At 46.1% G+C, this 23,881-nt stretch overlaps 1 protein-coding gene across 1 annotated transcript in view; it reads left to right on the top strand.

Moving 5' to 3' along the window:
- The window catches only part of OVCH2 (ovochymase 2), a 1,298,878-nt gene that overhangs the window by 798,494 nt on the left and 476,503 nt on the right, over window positions 1–23,881 (top strand). The window contains exon 14 of the mRNA XM_069623602.1: window positions 20,855–20,986. Coding sequence (XP_069479703.1) covers window positions 20,855–20,986 — 132 coding nt within the window. The remainder of the gene's footprint in view (window positions 1–20,854; window positions 20,987–23,881) is intronic.

The raw sequence follows: 23,881 nt of genomic DNA, 5'->3' as shown, positions 1-23,881 counted from the left end.
ACTTTCATAATCCTTCTTATCCGCCTCCCCCAACTCCATTACCACATCAGTTGCAACAGGGGGAAGCCTAGAGAACAACCAGGGAAGTAACTCATTCCCTGAGATGTCCTGGAGCCCATGATTATACGCAAACATTTTTAACCAATCCAACACATCCAACTTAGGTTCATACATACCCACTAATTCCTTAGGCATCCGGGGTCTTTTGGGACTGGAACTCCTAGAAGAACCAGAGGCGAGAGAAGCATTTTCCACAGACAACTTTTTCATTTCTAGCTCATGATTAAGCTCTATTTCTCTGAGTCTTCACTCAGCTTGCTTCTGCTCAGCCTGGGCATTCATTCTTCTGAACTCTAGCTCTTGGTTTCTTTCAGATTGAGCAATAAAACGCTTGTACTCTAATTCAAGCTTCATTTTTTCAAGTTCAAAATAAGCAGGGTTACATGTAGGATCTGGTATAGGCCCAGTAGGCACAGTAGGTAAGGCAGACAGAGGCTCAGAGTGGCTAACTTCATTAGGTTCACTTTCCTCTTCTGACTCTATCAAGACTTTGATTTAGATCAATACCATCACTGTTTTCTACATTTGCTGGGGGGGTAGATTCCTCTGTACCACCCAGACTTTGGTTTTCTAACAATCTTTCTATAAGTTCCATTTTCTTGCCCTTCTCAGAGAGATTCTTATGTCTACACAATACTTTTAAGCAATCATCAGTTTTGGCAGACAATGATTCTAGGGTATAAATCTCCATAGCAGACATAGTTAGAAAATCAGCTTCTTAGTGCTAAGCTCTGTGGTTAGTTGTCCTAAAGTGTTCAACAAGCACTCTAAAGTGTATACTCAATACAAATCCCACCGCTGTACACCAGTGTTAGGCAGAAACCTGTGCAGTTCCCTCTGGGACCACTGCAAAAGATTTAGGACTACAGGTGTTTGGCAGTAAACCCACTTGGTAGCAGTCTGTACCGCACAGATTCACTTGGTAGCTGTGGCTGAGCAGTCAGACTTCCCTCAAGAAGAGTTAGGCAGTATACAGAGTATTCACAATAGGTCAAGAGAACACAATAGAACAAGTAAACACTGACCAGGGCTTGGTGTAAAAGAGATATAATTATTTATTTAAAACCACATCTAGAAAAACACATAGGCCCTCATTACGACCCTGGCGGAAAGTAACTGACCTGACCGCCATAGCGTAAATAGCGTTTCCGCCATTGCACGATGGAGTAAAGTGCGGCTAATTCTGACCCATCGGGCACGAGCACTACGCCATGGCGGAAGTGCAAAGTCCGCGGTGGCGGAAATGTCCCCAAAACGCCCCTCACCGCCGTCGTACGGCGCCCTAGGTGCAATTCCGCCACCCATCATAGCGGTCACCGTAATGAGCGGTAATCGCAAAATACGGTGACCGTAAATATACGGAAACGGAAGCAAAAACATGGGGCCGGAACGGGAAACAGCACGCCGTACACCTATAAAATCAGAATCCCAACACAACCATTAAAAATCCTACCCTGAGACACATCCCAACCCGTTAGCCACCCTAGTGAAAACAATAAAAATGGGAAAAGTTGCGAAAAAAGCGTGCAACCGCAAGCGGCAGGTCCACTTCTCCCATGAGGAACTCACCGTGCTCACAGAGACCCTCCAGGAGAATGCTGCCGTCGTCTTCTCGACGCAAATGACCAGGACGGCACTTGCGAACAAGAAGGCCATATGGGCCCTGGTGGCACAGCGGGTAAGTGCGGTGGTGACCGCACCCCGCAACCCACAGCAATGCAGAAAGCGATGGGACGACTTGCGGATACGCGTACGGAGCATACTATCAGCCAACCGTAACATTGCCACAGCTACCGGGGGAGGATCGGAATCACCCATCAAGTTGACCCCCTGGGAAGAAATCTGTGCCTCCACCATTGGAATGGAGAGTATAGAGGGAGTCGGAGGGATGGAGAAAGGAGTGCAGACATCCGAAGAATCAGGTAGGTGGGCCAAATAAAACAATGCTAAATCCACAATGTCCAATCATGTGAAGTACCATGTGTCCACATAGTGCAACAGAAACACATGTCCAGGAGAACGTCCACATACATTGGCCATATAGCGCACTTTAAAAGTCACATTAAATACATAAATAATTAAAAATCCTAAAAACACCCTCTACACGTGCAGCATGCACACCCTAACTGCAGGCTGCAAAACAACTGCATCCTCAATCCACACAAAAATGAAACCACCTCCAAGGCCCTGACCCAAATCACCCTCAGGTACCACCCCAATGCATGTGATACATTGCCATTCCAATTTCCACAGACCCATAAATAACGCTCGCCCTCCTTTACTCCACCACAGGGTCCGATTCAAACGACGAGCTTCAGGACACCCCTACCAGCACACCTGCAAAGAGGGCCAAGACCAACGGCCAAAGACCCTCCACCTCAGCTGCACGGATCAAGACACGGCAGCAGCACAAATCAAGTGGCAGCACACAGGAGGGGACTTCAACAGGCACCCCAGCAGCCAGCATGCCCACAACAGCAGCACCACAGGTCCCCCCAATGGATGCCACAGGAGGCACTGCTTCTGGTGGCAGCAGCACCATAGGTGACACTGCATTAATGGCAGCATGCTCCGACACAGAAAACGGTGCTGTCGATGTAGGATCCATCCATGACCTGTCTCAATCCCCCTGTTTGTTTCATCCCGTACACCATGAGGATACCACGCAGGGGCACCCACAAGACGACGACTGGCCATCCCCCACAAGCCCTGTGGCAAGGCAACATGAGGTGATCAGCCCCTCTGTGACACCACCGCAAATGGGCATGGCCCAGCAGAGGCAACAGTCCCTCGACCAGGTGATCGTGCAACAGCAGCAACTGGCCACGCTCCTCAAGGAGCATGCTGATGAATGTGGGGGTACTAAGGCAGCCATAGAAACATCTACTGAGACACTTAGGGCAGAAATGGAGAGAAGTACAGAGACACTAAGGGCACAAATGGAGAGAAGCACCGAGAGCCTGAGGGTACAAATGGAGAGAAGCACCGAGAGCCTGAGGGGGGAACTGCATGCGACGTCCAAAGATGTATGTGCTGAACTTGCCGCTGTGCGCCGTGTGCTCACTGAGCTCTCACAAACCCTTAGGGACATGCATGGACGTGAGCAGGCAGAGACATCATCCGTTGCAAGTTCCGTCCAGGGCAGCCCCCAACGTAGATCTGGGAGGAACCTGCGCTCCACAGGCAGGGGTGCCCCTGATACCCGGAGAGGGGGCTTGCAATAGCGTCTGCCCACTGACAATGAGCATCTTTGGACACTGGTGTTCGGGGGGGGTAGGAGGGTGGAGGGGGTGTGTTGGACTTTCTTGGGTGGCGGGTCGATGGGGTGTGTAACATAATTTCACATATGCTATAAACATTTCACAATCATCCAATGAGATGTGTGGACATTGATCTTTGTGTACGAGGCCTTTATAGGCGTACAGTCCATATTGTGCATGTTCCAGACACACACAGTGCCACAAGTCCCGTGTCCATGTATCAGCCACCAGGCGTGAGTGCTAGAAGCATGAATCTATGATAATCTGATGAATTTCACGGCCCTCCTGTGCCTCGCGGACTCCTTGAGGTGCTGCCACATCCCCACCCTCATCATGACCATCTTCAGGTGCTTGCAGTTCTGCGTCAGGGGGCATGGGCACATTTCTACGTACGCACATGTTGTGTAGCATGACACATGCCATGACCATCTTTGCAACCTTCTCATGGCGGTACAGGAGTGCCCCGCCAGACCTGCTGAGGCAGCGGAAACGAGCCTTCAGTAGGCCGAATGCCTGTTCTATGACTACACGGGTGCGTGAGTGGGCATGGTTGTAGTCCTCCTCATGCTGGTTCTGTGGGTTCCGGAGTGGTGTAAGGAGCCATCTCTTCAGTGGATACCCGGCATCACCTGTATGTGGACAATAAAGGATGTTTGTGGAATGACATTGCTACGTACGCATCCCCCCCCCCTTCCTGCCAGGTCATTGCCGCATCACATACCCAACATTATCATGCATGAAATGAGACTCACCGAGTAGCCAGGATCTGTTCCCTGCGTGTCGCTCCATGTAGCGTGGTATTGTAGAGTTCCTCAAGACCATAGAATCATGTGTTGATCCAGGAAATCGGGCACAACAATGTGTAATGATCCTGTTGGAGTCACACACCATTTGTACATTAAGAGAATGATATTGTTTTCGGTTGCAGTACTGGACCTCCATGGCATGTGGGACAACCAATTCCACATGGGTGCAGTCGATGGCACCAATGCAACCCGGTATGCGGGCAAGTGCATGGAATCCCACTTTTGTGTTTGTAATCTCCTGCTCCGAGCGTGGTAAAGAGATGTAGTCGTCTGCGTGCTTCAGGAGGGCATCGAGCACTTGCAATAGTGTCCGTGACAACAGTGGCTGTGAAATGCCATGCAACTGTCCGACTGTGTGCTGGTAGGTGCCTGTGGCCAGGAAGTGGAGTACAGACACCACCTTCAGTAGGGGTGGGATGGCGGTTGGGCTATCTATCATGCTGACAAGGTCAGCGTGTGTCATGTCCACAATGGCGGTTATGGTGTCCCGGTCCAAACGGTAGAGGGTGTGGATCTGCTCATCAGTGAGGTTGAACGGATGAGCTCAGAGGCGTGGGATTGCGGGCTGCCTGCGTGGTGGTAGTGGCTGTGCTGGTGGGCCTTGCTGGCCCTGCCTTGCCCTCCTCCTCCTCCTGCGTCTCCTCTGTGCGGCCGGTTGTTGTAGTAGTTGGTGTTCGTCTTCTTCTTGAAGTTGGAGTACTTGCAGTGCTATCAGGTCCCCCAGGGCCAACATCGCTAGTCCTGCCGGTAGCATCTTGGAGTGGGTGTGGTTGTGGGAGGGGGTTGGGTGTGCAATTTATGTGTTTTCAGGCTCTATAGCCTCCACCTGTGGTGATTCATTCCACCTGTGCAAGCTGCAATCCCCTTTAGGCGAGCACGTCCCGCACACAACGCTGCAATTTGACGCATGGCATCTTGCTATTACAATCATGTATTTAATCCCGATGGCAGTGAAATATTGGTTCATTCTGCTATGGTCCCATTGTTTCACATACTATCTTTGCAGTCGCGAACAAACCTGTGAAGGGTCAGTGGAATGTAGTACTCGATTAACGGTGGACCCTCATGCAGCACTGTACCGAGGTTCACCGACGGGCGGGCCGTCCCATTCGTGAGTGAAGCCAGTTGCCATTTTCACACACTGCCGCACTACATGGATGAATTTGTGATTTCAAGCGGTCACAGATGCCTTTTCGACGTGATGTTGCAAAAGAGGAATTCGAAGGACAGCGCTTTCGGTTTTCAGCTAGCGGCGAGGAGACGCCCACAGGTCTGACTGCAAATATAACGTGCTATTGTTTAATGTCCTTCGGACAGGGGCCATGGCGAGAATGCAATGATTGATATGAATAGTATGGGATGCGCTATAGCGTAGTGGACGATAAGGCAGGACATTCCCAAATACATGTTACTTCACAACACTGGAATTCCGGGCTGGAGCACAGTGGATTTTGCAGACTGCATTACGCACAGTCTCAATGGAAATTTCACATGTTATGTGAGTAAATAATCAGCCGTTTTCATACCGGGATGAGGGAATGATGTATGGATGCATGGACAGATGATTTAATTGAGAGTTTGCCATGTACATGGCTTTTTGGAATCTATCCACTTCCCCTGCGCTATGTGATGCAGAGCTGCCATAGTGGGACCATCGTCTATCTGCCCTTGTTGAACCCTCCCTGTCTCGACGCGCCTTCAAACACTTGTGTCTATGCACGTTACTAATCCCATCTAATGGATTCTGTTTTAACAGACGCATGCACACAAAGACTCATTTGTAATAGTGTTTTCACCTCGATTTATATAGTTATGATTCGCAAGTGATTTTTGGGTGGGAATAATCCTTTTCAGTGGGCTAGCATGCATATGGCTGTAGATTTAGTGTGATCATTGAAGTGAGTAATTCAAATGAAGTTCTGATGCCCATACTATTCTTTTTCATTTCATTTGGGTGACAGGTATCTCCTCCCCTTTTGCCGCTGCCATCTGTATGCCACTCCTGCAGATGGCTTTTACTCCCGACACCTGCTGCTTCGTGTTAATCAGTGGAGCACCATTACGATCTTATGGGACGATCGCCAATGGGCCACATGCCCTTACGCAGTACTAGTGGCTAGGAGCAACATATCGACCTTTCAGCTGGACTAGTGCCTACCTAATGGGACGGCCCTGCGGTTCTAGGCGCTTCCATGTTGCCTTTTTGAACGTGAATGTAGCCCCTGTGTAACATGAAGGAACAGGGCGTCACACAAGAAGAAGCTGGTCATTTATTGCGGATGCAGCCCACAATAATGAAATATATTTTGGAGTTCATGACCTAATAGCTGTATGGGCTTGGTGATTTTGTTGTGCATTAAATTTTTATTATGATATTGACCGTGTAGCGTTATTCTTTGCAAGTAATGTAGCATATTCCTATTTGTGGAGCGATGTATTGTGAGCAGATCTGCATTGGGTTCCGGCTTCTGAGTATAGTTGCGTGGTACTGTACTGGGCGCGTTTGCCTACGAAGCCCAGTGAGGTCAGGGAGAGGGGCTGCCATTATGACTGTTTTAATTATGTCATGCTCAGGGGCGGGGGATTAGCTTTTGTGTAACAGATGCCGGTCAGCCAGGTGGATTGGTGGAATGATGTGATTATCAGAAAATGGCTGGTCACAGGTGCCTGTGTTTGCGTGCGTTTCTTGGAGGGAGACTGAGGTCATGTCCATTGGAATAGCTTCTGTATACGTGCCATCTGTGCCCTGCAGCTCCCATTGGCCCCTCTTGAGATGAGCCTGGCTGCTCAGTCACTCTGCCAACTTGTGTGGTACATGCTTATGCTGATGGTTGGTTTGTTTACTGGCAAGAGTACAGGGCTGTTGCAGTCTCCCTCAGGATACTGCTTTGAATGTTGCCTTACACTGGTGTCAAGCGATGGGGGCCTGTTGTTGTTTTGTCTCATATTTCAGTTCATATTGCTGTACTTGAACCTTCACATGCCTGTGCTGCATCAGTACGGCAATGGTGACATGCCAAATATGGATAGCCACTCACAAGGCACTTGGAGCCCCTACATTCATTTGTTCGTTGGTATGCATGGGTGACTTGTACATTTCACTGGTTGCATTGTGTGACTTCATTGCACCTACGAGGAGTTGTGCAATGTGGCCAGGGAGTGGTGTACAGGCACTCAGTAGGGCCATTTACGGTTGGTTCGCGATGCCGTAATTCTCACCATGGCGGAATGGTACTTTCCGCCATGCTTGATGGCGTTAGGTAAATGTCCGCTAGGGTCAGAATTCGCGTACCGTTGCGCCATGGTGGTAATTACGGTTTTGCATGGCGCGCGTGCGCGTACTTGGTGCAGTTAGCGTTGGCGTTCACTACGGTGTCGCTAATGGCATCGTACTTTACGGTGACGGGTCATAATCGCACCGAGCGCTATTCGATGGCGGTATTGCATTTCCGCCATCGTTTTTCGATTTCCGCCAGGGTCGTAATGAGGCCCATAGGCACTAATAGTAAGCAATTCAAAAACACGGTCACTAAAAGATATACACTCCCTTAAAAGAATATTAGACAAGTCTTAAGTAAAGCCCCACTTATTTTCAGACAGCGGCGAGCGCTTAACGCAGATGGCACTCTAATAATTCGTTTTAAAAGGGAGAGAAAAACAGAGAATAAATTGAAACAGATCCCAACACTTTTTCACAAACACAACAAGGGAGGAAGGCAAAGTAACACTAGGAATTCAGAGTCAGTAGGCCGGTTCCACTTAAGAGGATCCAAACGAAATGTGTCCAAGGTCACACGGTTGCAGTGCACGAAAGTCTTGTAACGGTTCAAAAAGGAGTTGGACCAAAGAAAGGGACCAGTTAGAGGGTCAAGGCGGCCAGCCCAGTCCAGAAGGTTAAGGGGTTATTATTACCTTGTAGCAATCTTTAGAAAGGGAGGCCTGGCAGACATGGTACCTTAAAGTGGTGAGAACACTCCAGCGGGGGCAGTTGTTCCTGGCGGCGGATGCAAGTCAGTGCTTCGTCCGGGGGAAGAGAGGATCTTGTCGGGGAGGAAGACAGGGGTCCGTTGCACTGCCAGGGAAGAAACCAGCCGCGGAGTTTCTCGGTACAAGGAGCGGTCCGTTGATTCCCGGTTCAGTGGTGAGTGGCTATCCGGCTGCCGGGGTGCTTGGCACGGGCAGTTCGACCACAAACCGGTCTGGTGTGCGAAGAAAGAAGGTAAACTGGTTGTGCCCACCAGTCAGGGGAAGAAGCCTCTCCAGCCGGGAGATCTTCTCTGTCATCGGGAAGTGGCGAGTCGGTTCCGCAGGGCTCCACCAGTGGTGTCGTTGTGGTAGGTCGGCTCAGCTTCTCCCTCGTCGGATTCTCAGGTCCTGTGGCGACCTCTGAAGTTCCAGTCCCCAAAGCCCTGCTTTTACGCAGCATACCCCCATTCACTCAGCCTAGCTGTCAATCAAACATGCTAAGTGGTGAGCCGGCCGGCTCACCACTTGGGCCAATCACACAAGAGTGTGACTTGAGTTACTAAGGTGACTCAGTCCAGGGTGCCTAAACCCCCTCCCATACCCCCTGTGCTACCCAGACAGAGTGGCACCACTTTTGCAGGCTTCTGTGGAGAAGCCCGCCAAAAAGTGGAACAAAGGGCTCGACTTGGGTTGGAGTCACAGAAGAGAACACAAACACCATTTTAGAATCGAGTCCTGGCAAAAAATACCAACCGGCGAATTAATATTAATTAAATAAACCGGCGGTATGTTCGTGGCTATGAGAATTAAATAATTAAAGTTGGTAGCCTCGAACAATGGGAAAATCCCATAGGGATTATTCGTGGTCGAATATAAAAAGTAGTTTCCACTGCCACCAGCCAAAACTCGATCAGGGGGGACGAGACGTGCCCCCTCGACTAACAGACCCAGGGGCAATCGAATTGCCACGACCAGTACGTCCACAATATGATGGTTTGTGCTGGTTTCTGTTAATAATTTGGGACAAGTAAAGCCAATGGTGACTTTACATGCCCTGGGAGACAGTAGTCAGTCCCAGGGTATGGAGTCTATGGTGGGGTGTCACTATGACACCCCTGTGTTACTGCACGGAGGGTGCTGTGTAACACACATCGTAAAAACACATGAGACCCTATGGAGTAAAGGACCCCATAGCCCATAAAACACATTAACAGTCAAAGGACTGTCATTAAATCATGTCCAAGAGTGGGAGAAAAAGAGTCTCACTCTTGGCAGGAGAAAAAAACAAACTCCAGAAATCCAGCAAAGCTGCTGGGGGACTCACTAGGTTAGGAAAACAGCCTAAAGAGAGAATTCTCCCTAACACCCAGACAGCCTACCAGTCCCATTATTATTATCTATGAGGCCCTACCATACTTTTAAAACTAACTAAACTCCCTGCCTCCCCAGCTATTTACTTTACTTACTATTTACCTTAATCAGTACATATACATACACCACATACTATCTCTCTCTCACTCACCAACATCTTCAATGGCAAAATAGAGCATCTAATACTTTACAAATCCTGCAATAACCCAGTTGTTTGGCTCAGATACATTGATGATATCTATATAGTTTGGAATTGTTAGAGAACATTTCTCTAAAGGCATCTTTCCCTCTATATTTGTGGACCCTCCAAACATTTTGCTTTTGTTACAGTATCCAAACCTGACTTTGTAAAGTGGAGCACAGCCTTCAGCTGCACTCCACTGGGCGTTTGCTCATTGTTATGGGGACACTGACACATCCTTCAGGCTGTCAGTACTAAGAAACTTAGTTTCTCTTAGTCTTTCAACTTTGTTGCCACTTTCGGTAACATGTTTATCATTTCACACCGTACATTACTGTACCCTGCAAAGGGGTCCTTGTGTTTTGTGGCCCTAGCCATCCTTTAAGGATGTTGTGGTGATTATACTGTGTGCCTAGGAAAAGACTGGTGGCAGTAGAAGCTTTTCTTTGTATTTGTACACGTTTTTACTGAGCCATAATGCGCTTATTGCGTTTGGCTCATGACTGTGGTTAGTGTCCATCATGGCCGTGCCACAAGGTCTTTTGTCTGTTCCTTTTGACATTTTGTCCTTTGGCCTTCTCTCTGGTCTTCATGACCCGGGACTTTCTTATTTAGGCATGCAGTTGCCCGCAAAAGCCGCTTCCTCCCCTGGCTACTGCAGGTCACATGTGTGGGTACTGTAAGGAACTCATGGTGGCAACAGTAAAGACAGACACAAGTGATCACATTTCAAGGGTGTTTATTAGACTGTTAATGCAGGGCGGAAAAACGCCTAAATGAAACCTAAATCTAAGATGGAAGCAAGCGTCGACCATCAAATGAAAATAAGGCAGTCCTAGTGGCGTTGTGTCAAAATAAAAGGCCAATGCTAAGAAAACCTATTACCAATTCCTTACACTAAATACAAAAGAGTGTGGGATAGGGTATTCAAATAAAGGGAAGTGTTCACAAATAATAAATCAGGATGTGATTGCCTTGAGGTCTCCCTTCCCCACCTTTTTTAGCACGTGACAAGGTGGGACTTTGGAGCACAGCACAGCTCGAGCCTTCCCAGCATGAGCCAACAGTTCCGTAGCAGCTATCAGGTTCTTCGTCGGTTCAAAAGTCTCTTGCCTTCGGGGCATGATGCTCTTAACAAACAAACACAAAGTACTGGGTCTATGAACATATTGGGTGATGGCTTCTCCCCTGCGACCCCCTCTTCTGGGCACAGACCCCTCAAAAGTTGTGTTCAACAGTTTAACGAAACAGTTCCTTTTTCACTGAACTTTTGGGTGGTGACTTTCCACCCCTGATCTCCCTCGGCCGGGCTCGGACCCCAAATAGCAAGGGGGACAGTTCACCTCCACTTGTCTTGTAATGCTTCTTGCTTTCACCAATCTCAGTCAACAAACAACACAATGTTCTTATTCTATGAATGCGTTGGGTGATGGGTTCACTCCTGTGTCCCCCTCTTCTGGCGCTGACCCTGAACAAGCCGCTTCCCTCTTCCGGGTTCACTCTCGCCAACTTTATGAAACTAGTTCATGCGCTTTTTCTCACCATGCAGGATTCACTTCCCTTGATTTTTATAGTCATCTGTCCGTCAACGACTTTCGATGGTACAGAGGATTTTACTAGACCCATGTATGACCACTTTGACCTTTCTTCGCCTCTTTCCAAGACCTTCTGGTTATGGTAGTCTTTTACCAATGGGTAATCCTCCAGAGATTCTTGAGTGTGCACCCACGTGGTGCCAGACTCCTCTACTGCCGGTTTATCCCCTTTTCAAAATATGAACAGTTCTTTGTTCAAGAGTTCAAACGTCTCTCCCCGGCTTGGCAATCAGCGGAGGAGGGTCTCGTGTACTGTAGACATCTGCTGCAACACACATTGGCTATTGTTTGCAGACTTATCATTCGCTCTGTGAAGGCTTCACGGACCTTGGTGGGAAAGGACAAGGTTGAATCTCCCCTCGTGATCCCTTCGCTCTGCGCGTCTTTCTCCTCTTCAATTGCTGTGCTGAGTTAACTCTTACTTCGTGCCATCTGACTTGCTCATACTGTGCTGTTGTGCTCCACCTTTTATCCCTGTGGGGAAGGGCAAAGGGCCGTTAGGTGTCTATGATTTTGGTCAATTGCCTGACCTTGTCTGACCCTTGTTTTGGGACATATCAGGTAAAGGGCTCTGGTGTTAGTCCATTGTCTTTCATGTTGTGCGAACGTGTTCATGTGGGAAAAGGAGGGAGCAGTGTTTTAGAATATCCCATGTGGTAGGATGGGGAAAAGGTGTTGGAAGACGGGGGGGATACCACATCTCACCCGTCCGCATCCCCCTCCTACTCCACAAGGACCCCCCATCCAGGTGATCCTCCCTCACTGGTCCATTCTCAGGAACTGGATCCAATAGCAATGGCCGTGTCCTGGCCACCCGGATGACAGATCCCAGGGGACTAGCCAGGGACACACCATGAGGTTTCTCACAGTACCCAGGAAGTGAGTTGGGACTGTCTACTCCCAATCCACACTACTGGTGCCAGGATGTCTGCAGTGCACGAGGACAGAACCGAAGTGGTCCCTGATTGGATCACTGCTGGTGTGCATGAGTGGGTCAGATCTTCCCATTGGCTGACTGGGTGCAAGCACTTGTTGGACTTTGGATATGAGGAGGGGTCCTGAATGCAGATCCGCAGATAAGCAACAGGTCCAAATAAACCAGTGGATTGAGCCAAGTATCTGGAAATCTGAGCAGAACAAAAGAAAATACTGAGACCTGCAGAAGACGGTTGGCACCCGAATCCTGTTGGTGTCCCAGTAGAGCCCTGCTTTGAGCTTAATCTCAGAAGACCTGCGAAGGTGCTTCAAACCTTTGGAGTGATGGGACTAATCACTCTCGATGCCTCCTAGTTGCCCTGCAAAAGAGCTTGTTCGGAAGTGTCCCTTGGCCATCCAGTGGACTTACCAGCTCAAACCTGGGTGACCGTGCAGGGGCGTCGCCGCATCGAGTTTTGAGTCTAGACTTTGGGAAATCCTAGGTGGTACAGCAAAGCACCCTTCATCTGAATTTCGCCGTCCCAGCCACTTTGGGTCACGAGATGAAAGTGTGTCAGATTGCGAGACTTGGGAGCTCCTGAAACACTATGTGAGTGTGAGGGTCGGTGAAGGCAGTTTTCCTGTATTCCTTCTTGTGTGCTGAGACCAGCTGCATCAGTGTTATCTTTCTGCATCACCTGCATCAAGAGTTACAGCTCCTGTCCCATACCGAATCTGCATCTTCCCCCGCAGCGCCTGTGCACTTTGAAGCTGAACTGAGGACAGGCAATCGAACCTCTGACGACCCCTTCCAGACTTTCCAAGTTTGGAACAAAACCGAGCTAAAGGCAGTGAGTACTGGAGTCACTTACCGGTGGCCCCCTGTTCATCCATACGCTTTTACACATAGGGCATCCCTTGTGGTCCTCTCTTTGGCTTCGGTTGCCTCTGCTTCCAAAAGTTGTGAATAGCTTTGTTCATTGCTCATTGCAGCAGATCATCTCCCTAATCACCCTCACTCCTCCAGAGACCTTGCCTTGACTGCTCTTCAAGATACCTTGAATTGGCCTGGCTCTCTTCCCAGAAGTGTTCCCTGTTCATTAACAAGGGTGGCCTGCTAAACCTCTGTTCACAACAGCAGAATTTAGAAATCTATTTTAATAGGAATGCAGGAAGAAAAGCACTTGAAGAATGAATGACTTTCATCAACAGTAACCATCCCCACCATCAAATTCATCAGAAGCAACAACTTAGAAAGTCCCAACCTTCCCTTCCTAGATGTGTTACTCTGCATTCACGAAATCCAACAGATGCCCATCTGTATGTAATTTGGACATCCTGTCACCCACATAATATGAATGCATTATCTATAGTCAATCTTGGAGAATATGACGCACCAGCAGTAATGAAGTCAGGTGCAAGAAATTTACGGAGGAGCTCACTAATCTATTCTGATTGTGTGGTTACTTTTTGCTTATTATACAACAGCAGATTCATAAATCTTTTGAATTACATCGAGAAACACATTTTTGGAACACCAATATCAGAGTGGTGGATTATCATCCAGCAGCACCCAACTTCAAAATTACCATTCAGGAAACATTTCCCATATTGGCCAATTACAAACCTCCACTGTCTCCAGCTCTACTACTGGAAGAACCTATTATATCAAACATTGTCTTACATGCAGTTCATCCAATGTGGTTTTTATGATTCACTGCAAACAGGAGAATTGCAAAAAACAATATCTAGACCCCACAACCTATGATGTCAGAAGTGATGTGATTTGAGACGTCATCAGTGACATAATTTGTGATGTAATCAGTGTGCTTAGGGACTGCGCAATGTGGGCCTCATAGTTAAGGTGGCGTAGCTTCCAGCAAATGCCACATTTCAGGGGGTTTGCTGTATTAAGTCAGCACCTTAAAATCATGCCAACAGGTTTTTTACTGAATTTCAAGGCTTCTGTTGCACTGAACTTATTCACTTTAACTGTCCCTTAACTAATTTCTTTTCACTGATTTTCAAGGGTTTGGTTATAAATAATAATGAATAATTTCACATTTATATATCGCTACAAACCCTCAGGTATCTGAGCGCTGCTTATTATTACCCACGGTGTGTGGTGTTCATTTATCGACCTCAGAAGGATGAAAGGCTGAGTTTGGCCCTGCCGGGATTCACACCTGCATTAGCAAGCTCTGCACGGATGTCAAAGCGAGCGCTCTACTCGCTGTGCCACTTGACCGACTTATAGTATACCTCCCACCACATGTAATTCTGCTTTGTTCTGATAACATAACTGATGTCATATCATGTTTTATCAATGACTGTTCTTCAGCTATGCAACTTTGTGTTTATCAAGTATTTCATCTTTCCTTGTGTCCACTAGATAAGAATAGATTACGAATACCGGGATGGGGAAAAGGGTTGTGGGTCATGGATGTCATTTTAGGATCGTCAGGGGTCACTTCTGCGACCCCTCGCTTCCTCCTTGGTACCCTGGGCTCCTGGATCAGACACATGTCACAAAAACACTGCGATTGACAGAATGCAAAACACAGCTCAGAGAGCAATGTTTATATTCTGAAATTGGGTGGCGCTCTCAGCACTGCCGGAGAGCAACCACAGGTAAGAGCTATGTGTATTTTTGAAATGTGTATTTTGAAATTTTTGAAATGTTAAATTATGAGTTGGGTTTGTAAGGCAGCACAGCTTTTCCTGAAGCATTTCATGAAGACGTTTACAAAGATATTGACTAAAAAAATAAATCCTGATCTTTATTTCAAACATGTATAGTTTGCTTTGGGGGGGAAGAAATTCCTTCACTGATTAGGCACTAGGTGCCTCATTACATGTATGCCGTTATGGAACTAACATGCCGGTAATTCCGTTTACCGGCACATTTACAGACCGGCATACTACATGTTTGTCGAAGGGGTAGCCCGGTTTACCTCCAGCCAAGAGAGAAAAAAAGAGAGATGCTTTCTTAGTGTGTCTCAACGCAACATTCAATTAAATCAAAATCGGGGCACACAATCAGGCTACTCACTGCAAAGACTTTGTATAATTGGCATTGAGTTGTCATAATGTTTCAGTGTCTGCATTCCCCTTGCAGTAGCATACACGAGAAAGACCTTCATGAGCACCCAGATTGGGTCCTTCCCAATCTCAAATTACTAAATTCTAGCCACCAAGGTGAAACAACTTGTGGTAAACATGCTAAAGCTAGTGAAAAACCTTTCAAGTTCATATTGTCAAATTAGGGGACTCATTAGTCTCCATATTACACATATTAAAAACCATAGTATATAATAATTCTTCAGACGTTTCAAACTGATGCTCAATAAAGTCAATCCACTCTCAAACGTTCATATGGTCAGTAATCTGTTAAATACTCTGACTCACATGCTCATACTGACCACCTCACTCTAATTCCATAGCATACGTTTTGCAAACTGCATTGCACCGTTCATATACCTCTACAAAATTAATGTTGTAGATACAGCGTGCAGTTAATCGATAACTGGTTCTACACTAACCCTGTCATTCCATACTTGCGGAGTGCCCATGTTTACAATTAGGCATACAATGCTGTTGTGCTCACTGCAAACACCCATCAATACCTATCTTCATTCTCTGCAAGTACTCAAATGCTGTTCTAAAATGATACGACTAGCGCTAGAGCGCTTACCTAGTACATGCCTCAGTCACAGTCTCGCAGCTCATCTGATCTCAAGACCCAGTCTGAGTAGGCTGAACATTTAAATGTGCCATGGCTTCAATGCCGTCCCATCATAGAATGTCTTAATTCCAGAGTAATCAAACTCTTTATGGTCTACTTGTGACCACAGCTGCCATCTTATAACAGAGTGTTTCTGCTTGTTTCCATCATGGATTACTATGTTGAATTGCAATCTATGCAAAAAGTTCATCAAGCGAAGTGAAGGAGGTTCTTTTAGAACTCATAAACATGAGTGGATCAGTAATAGTGGTTGTTATCTGTCACTCAGAACACATATTGAAGGCACTCCTGTTCATCTCGCGGCCTATTAATATGTCTGCGTCAGTGAATACAATAATCGATCTATCACGTTATTTGCAAATGTTGGCTTCATTATGAGGACCATCCCTCAAAAGTGCACTACTTATTTACCTAACATATTTGTGCCTACTCTTGGAGAATCAGACAGTAAACATCAGGGAATCACATTACTTGTACTGGTAGATCCGACACATGACTCTGACTAAAGGTTATAGTTTGGCCAAAACCTGCCAACAGATGTATTAATTCAGACCATGTCTGTCAGAGCCTGGACGGAAAATCCACTCTTGCTCTCATGTAAGTAACACGGTATTCAAATCACCTCCCATCAGTGGTTTTTTAACCTTTTCCAATATGGTTTACCTGAGTGAATTTGGAGGATGCATAAATGTGTGTTTACTAGCAGTGGCTTTCTTGACAAATTGAAACATCTGTAAGGAATAGTGATGGGGTAAACCCAATTATCTGGACTTACAATTAACCCAATTGTAAACACGCATATGAGTGCATGATTCACCTATAGGGCCCAATTCATGGAATTATTTGTGCGTAAAATAATGGATTTGCATGACAAAATGCGTGTGGAATCCCGTACGTCGATTCATGGAATCGACTGCCAGGATATTTTGCTGAATTGCGTGGATTACCAAAATGCTCTGCACGTTTCTGCGAATGGCTGAGAGCCTTGCGTGAGAGGGCTACGCAGAGGGCAGATTTGTGGCTGGAACACGGAAAATGGGGAACAACTTGCCAAAAAGTGGGCGTTACGAGGGACAGCACGCAGGCAGTCCATGGCATGCCCACAAGTGCACACAACAGCATATTCATGGATGGGACCTTGCAAACTCTCGCCTGCTTAATGCCCATGCAAAGCCCTTGAACTCTCTGCCACCCGGAAGCTGGTGTACAGACTTGCACAGAGGATTCTCACTTTGGAAGTGAGTTCGCATATTGGATTTAGGGGTGTGCGTATGCAGCGTAGCTGGTGCAGGAATGGTTTACGGGGGTTTGCACCTAGATTTTTCAGAGTGATAACTGAGTGCTGGTGACAGTTGCGGGGGACCCAGCGCAGGGTCCCCGAGGTGCAGACCTGCTTGCTGGGGACCCCACCACTCTGTTTACAGGGTGCATGTATACGCGTCTGGGGAGCATGCAAATGTAGCTGTTTCTGGCTATTTTGGTATGCGTGGGGACTTGCGAATATGATATGAAATGATATGGCATTTATAACGCACCTGTTCACAAGTTTTTCTAGGTGCGACATGACAAGGAGGGGAAAACAGAGGGAGGACAAAACAATAATCTTACTAGGCCTTGGTGTTATTCAGATTGCACAAGCACCGGGAAGTGGTAGAGGAGAAGTGCAAAACTTTGGGGGGGAATGGAGAAGTGCAGGTAAAAAATGTACAGCAGGCAGGTCCAGCTACTGTGCTTGCTTGGACCTCTGCTCCTTTGGTTTACCGGTTGGCCCTTACACGGCAGACGAGATAGGGACAATTCTCCTTTCTCAATCGCATCCCAGTCAGTGGCCTCTTTACCTTTTCATCTCGGATCCCTGATGTGCAATAACAACTAGAATGACTGTTCCAATTCTGTTTGTTTGTTTATGTTTATGTTTATTTGCTTATATAGCGCCGGAGCTCGCAGGCATCAGGGCGCAAACACAGAACAAGAAAAACCAACAGTAACATAACATTGTGATCTAGACAAACAGTAGTGTTTTAAGACGCTTCCTAAAAACAGAGTTGTTTACTTCTCGACACATCTCCAAAGGGAGTTCATTCCACATCACAGTAGCCTGTGAAGCAAAGGAACGTCCATTACCTCGGACCCTAATAAGGACTCTTCATTTCTCTGCATGTCTTCTACGTCCCAGTACATTCCAAGGTAGTCTTCATTAAGTTATCCCTACCCCTCCTCGTTTCAGTAGATGTTGGTTTTTCTATCTCAGAGACATACGTAGAGGTATGTGGTGTGGAAGTGTGCCCTAAGGGGTAAGAGGACGTATAAGAGGTAGGTGGAGGGTTGGTATACAACTTTGTCATGAGATGGCTTCCCTGTCCCCAGAGGAGGAGTCTCTCCCCATGTGATCCTCCCGCTGAGTACCACCCCCAGGGGGACTATCGGATTGTGGCCTCACCTCCCCGGTCTCATGGGAAGTGGCTTCTCCTCTGGGAGAAGTGACGACATCGCGAGATTCGTCACAATATGCATAATTTAACATTTTCTGAACAGAAATTGCTGTTACTCCAATGTCATGGGTAAAGCCACAATCAGGTGGACAAACTACAATCTCTGCATCTGGCAACAGTAATTAGAATGTGCAGAAACGTCCTTGCGAAATCTGCTAAAATCATAATCAGAGCCACTGTTTCAACACTCTGGCAATGATCTGTTGATGGAATTCTTAACAAACTAGCTGAACCTGGCATAACATAAGCTGTTCTAGCTGTACCCGATGTGACAGAGAAAATTGCAGAATCAAAGCATGCTGTCCCCTATGCATGTATCACGCTTTATGCAAGTAGTGTAAGACAGTCTTATGGTGGTTCTTACTATGAGAGGGAAGCAACATATCTGCATAACTTGCAAGGAATACTCATTCGGCTCATTGCAAGTCTGCCGGTCTGGAAATAAGGGCGCCGGTAGTAACGTACCAGCACCCTTTCCGGACAGCCAGGCTACGAGATTACCTCCAGGGGCTGGATCTCCTGGCAGCTCTGACCTGCTGGGAGTATTGGCCCGTTCAGACATGGTTTTCACTAAAGCACCGGCACTGTTAGCAACAGTGCTGGTGCTTCCATGTCTCCATTCCCTTGGAGTCCTATGGGATTCCACGGGATTGGGCACTTAAAGTTTCCGCCGCCTGACATCCCTGCCCATCGCCACCTGTAATATCCCAATGGCACTGGGATATCAGGCAGCGGAAACTGTGTTAAGAGCTCAATGGCAACCTGCCTGTAGGACCAGCGGGTTACCGCCGACCTCATAATGTGGCCCTTTGTCTGCTTCACCCACATTGACTGCTTCATGAATTTTTGTAGACGTGCTTTGGTGAAGCTCCCAAGAATATTTGAAAGTGTTGGTCTTCAGACATTAATTTTACCACCATACTAACTGGACAAACTCTTCTGCTGAAATCTTTGGGACATGTAGTACTTTTGATGTCTGGCAGGGATTGCGGGAGGAGTGGGGAGTTAAGGGGGCTAGGAGTGGAAAATATTTTTTTTTAGAAACAACAGTGAGATGATAGCTTTCCTTCAACTTTAGGGTCAATTTAACTAATTAAATGGTTTAAACAGCTCCAATATGGTCACTGGGTTCGGGAGGGCAGGGCCAAGGTGAACTGGCTTACTGGGAACTCTGGAGATTTCCCATGGGTCCTTTGCACTATGAGTCTCTTTTTGTGGTTTCTGTTCTGCTTACCTTTCTCCCATGCACACAGACATGAACTTTGCCATTTGGACAGCAGAGGCCAACCTAACACTGATAATGTGCATCAGCTGGGTACGGAAACATACCTAAGTGTTGTATATATATAGATGTGGCGGGGCTGGAAAATCTACTTTGTGTTGTCCATTTGAGAAAAATTGGATGGCCTGCAACTGAAGGAGTGACTCACCCAAAACACAGAATAAAGACGTTGCTCTCAAGTGAGGTTCACTCTACTGAGGAAGGTCACAAGATACAAATTGCGCAGGCTGTGAGACTTCACCCAAAAGGCAAAAGGGGTGGGGAGGAAGAAGGAATAGTACTAGTCACCTTTTAGGCTGAATTGACATTCAAACAGAGGGAAGACAGCATTGAAGCAATACCATTGGCTAGGATGTAAGTGGGTTTGTCTCTTCCTTACCTAACCTTTTACACAATGCTGTGATTTAGGAAACTGCTGGAGTTGCTGAATGCTATACTGAGTCATATTCCCTGTGAGACCCTGAGCAGCGTATTAGGGGAAACACATACATGTTTATCTAGGTTAATGCACCAAACGTTTCTTTGGAAAATGAAAGGGGAGAAAAACACTTGGCGAGAGTGTCTTCTGCACCTGAAGTGGATCTGGTTATTTTGGTTGGGGAAGCATGTGGTTGCTCGGCCAATTTTGAAAATGGAGTTCAATACTTCCTGTTCATTATGTATTAATGATAAAATGGGCTGAAGGGGAATTTAAAATGTTGTATTGTGAATCAGTCTCACCTCCTTACCCTTCTATGGGCAAGCGTCATGACACTGACATGTTTTAATTTGCAAAAAGTGATTCACTTGTATTTACAGAAACGTGGCCTTTGATTATTCTTATAAAGGCATTTAAAAAAAGAAGCTGGTTTTAAAGAAAGTTGAGCAAGGGAAGATATTGAAGGGTCTGGAGTGGGTGAACCATTATGTATTTAACCACCCATTTAAATTACAGTTTGTTTTTCCACTTTTTAAATAATTCAGCTTTATTTTTTTTCAATTTTATTGCACTTAGAATGCATAATAAAAGATGGTAATTTTATTACTTCAGAGTTGACTTTTTCGTGTAAGGAGTTTAACTGTTCTATATTTTGAAATGTGAGACTTTGACACCGAATCATTCAAAATGTGGTTTTTACTAAGTGATTTGTTATTCTCTGTTCCTAAAACCAGATTACCAATAAGCAGCTTTTGTCTTTCAGCTGCTTTATGTGGGAAGGATACTCCACCCGATGTTATAAGCTCCACCAATGTGATGCGCATCATTTTTAACTCAGATAATAGTGAATTTTTCAGAGGATTCCAAGCCACGGTTTCCTTCATCAATGTAGCAGGTAACATTCAGAGAGCACTGATTTAAAAGTTTTGTTCCTGAAAATGTTTTTGTTGTCTGTTTGCACAGTGTAGGAAAGGACAAATAGAACTTTTGATTTGCCATATTACTTTTATTGAAGAATACACACATTTCCTAAAGACCAAATGTTCCTAATGCAAGTTTAAGTCAAAAACACAAAACAAATAGGTACATTATTGATTCGCATATAGCTTGAAAACTGTGCACTCTACAAAATAACAAATTATAGCACCAAAAAAGCAATGTAAAAGAAAGCAAAACTTTAGAGAAATGTGTTTTGAAGGTATTATGTCATGGAGTGCACCTAGTATGGACACAACACTCGACGAACGGATTGGGGATTACTCACCTGTTAATTAACTAAACAGAGAATGTGGATCGGGTGAGGATGGAGGGAATAACTATAATTGATAGGATTGGGAAATAAACAACTGAAACTAGGATTACGTTTAGCCGGATTACGTTTAGCCGGGTTAATGTCCTCCTGGGTGTTCTGCTCTTCATACCTGGGCAGGGAAAATTAACTAATCGCAAGGTGGAGCAGTTCACAAAAAAGTAACAAAGAAAAGTCTCTCACAACAGTTCCAGCACAGGGGACCTCTTCTGACCATGGAGGGAAATATAAAACAATCCAACTGGTGTAAGGGGGAACTCAAAACGTCAGGCAAAGAAAATTCTTCTCTCAGTGATTCCAGCAAAACAAGATAGCACGTGCGGTCCAAAATAGGAAGCCATAAGAAAATAAAAGGTCATTTCCAATGTGCAATAAACTACCCACGTATTTGCGTTCAGGTTGTGGGTTTACCTTCTTCTGCAGTGTCAGTAGTAGGGTTCTCCCGAGGACAACCAGTCACCGGCAGCGCAAATTCCTACGTTCACCTATAAGTATTTGGAGGTGCAGGTGGAACTTTCCTAACACAGGTCCACTCTCCTATGATCTTGGGCCTGTGCTTAGGGGTTCTCTGTCACCTGTTCAACTTCCTGGTTTCAGGTCTTGGTCCCCCGGATGTTCCTCTCATGGCTATGCTTAATGTATCCTCTGGCCCTTGGTGAGGTTGCACCAATGTGGTTCTCCTCTCACTTTGTCTGCTGGAACCTCTCTGGGCCCTCTGATTAGTAGGGATGCATTTTCTCCTCTCACTTCTTTATATTTCCCCCTCTTGCTTCTCTCAATCCTCCCAAATGGTAACACTTATTTTCTTCTGCCACATCCTCCAATACTTAACTCCAAAAAATAACTTGCTCCATCCAAACTCCCCAATTTCACTCTCTCCAGATGATACACATTCTCCCTCAGATCTCCTCCATGAAAGGAAACTGATAGCCACCATCTTGGATACTACAACTGCCTTAGCCATTTGTGAGGCCCCTCTCCTGCTTTGGAGACTTGCTGATATGTCCTGCAGTGATCTTGGTCACTCTGTTTTCCAAGTGTGTAAATAACAAGTCAAAGGAACATTTGGTAAGAAGGAAACGCTGTTAGTTTTATATATGTTGGGTAGTGCTTTGTCTGGGCTAATTCGCTGGTAGTCCTCTTTTTGATAGCAATGAAAGAGATTTTTGATTGTCCTGATTTGGCATAGCCTGCTTAGGGAGCCCTGTTGGATTTCCAGCATGGGAACCTCGCAGTCTTGGCACATGTGACTCATTTTTGGCAATTGCCTAATGAAACCGGCTGGCCAGAAGCAACATAAATCACTGTTACATCACAGGTTAAGCAACGAGTTGAAGGATCAACTGGCAAGAATGGATCAGACCGTCATGTTTCAGAACTAGTTTCATTGGTACTGTAGCTTGATTTCTGTTTACAAGAATGGCAATTCGAAAAAACAGAGTGAAAGCATCTTACTGACGGCCCCATCTGGTTCCCTCAGAAAGTCCCATTTGCTCCTCAGAATACCGTAAGCTTATGCAACTAGAAGGAGCTTGCACTTCCTTGACAGTGAAAGAAAAAAACTGCAAGAGAGCACAGGGTCTGTGTATGTATTATGAGCAGAGTAGGCATTTGGTCTGGAAATGTCCTCTAACTTAGAAGAGGAGAGTGGAACATGACAGCTCCTGATCCTAGGTGTGACAGATGATTGAGAGAAATCCCACATGTCTCCAACCATACAGAACAACAGAAGAGGGACAGTTTGTTATCTAGTTTTCCCAAGTGATTCAGATCACATGGGTCAGTCACAATATTCTGGAGAATAATGCCCTGATTGATAATTGAGCAGTCAGATGGGTTATGGTTGATCAGTGGGTGGCTTCTCACTCAGTACCCAGACCAAAGGAGACCATGGCACAGTCTATTGAGGGGATTGACGGTCAGCCCCTGGGGTCAGGAATGGTTACTGAGAACCACTTCCACCTTCTTATGAGGATCAAAAACCTCAAGAGAAATTGTTTTTTGATATCTTCAAGGCAACCCGCTTTCCTGTCGTACTTGGATTAACCTGGTTACATTTCCATAATCCCTACATTAACAAGCTGGTGTGTACTCTTAGAAAATGTCTTGGAGCTTACTCCACCTCAGAAGTACCCTTGCATTATTTCAGATACTGAAGAGGACATATTACCACCCCACTGGGGATAAGACTCGGCTATCGATCTCAAACCCAACATTATGGAGCCTTTCGGTAGATTGCTCACTCTGTCAGTGCATTCTTGACTTTTGCTTGTAAATAGGAATATAATGCCTTCTTTTCTAGTTCTAATTGCGGTATCCAAGACCCCTATAAGTGCATCCTTGTTTTGTGTACCAACAAAAGCCACTGCTGAATTAAAATATTATATTATTTAGACCACAGGGGCTAAAAAAAATCACTCCCAAAGACAAATAGCCATTGGATTTGATTTCTTTTATTTTTGAAGCAGTTTGGGTAGCCAG

The sequence above is a fragment of the Ambystoma mexicanum genome, chromosome 11 (genome assembly GCF_040938575.1).
Source record: "Ambystoma mexicanum isolate Mex_15411 chromosome 11, UKY_AmexF1_1, whole genome shotgun sequence".
Classification (NCBI taxonomy): Eukaryota; Metazoa; Chordata; class Amphibia; order Caudata; family Ambystomatidae; genus Ambystoma; species Ambystoma mexicanum.
This window is presented reverse-complemented; position numbering and strand designations above follow the sequence as displayed.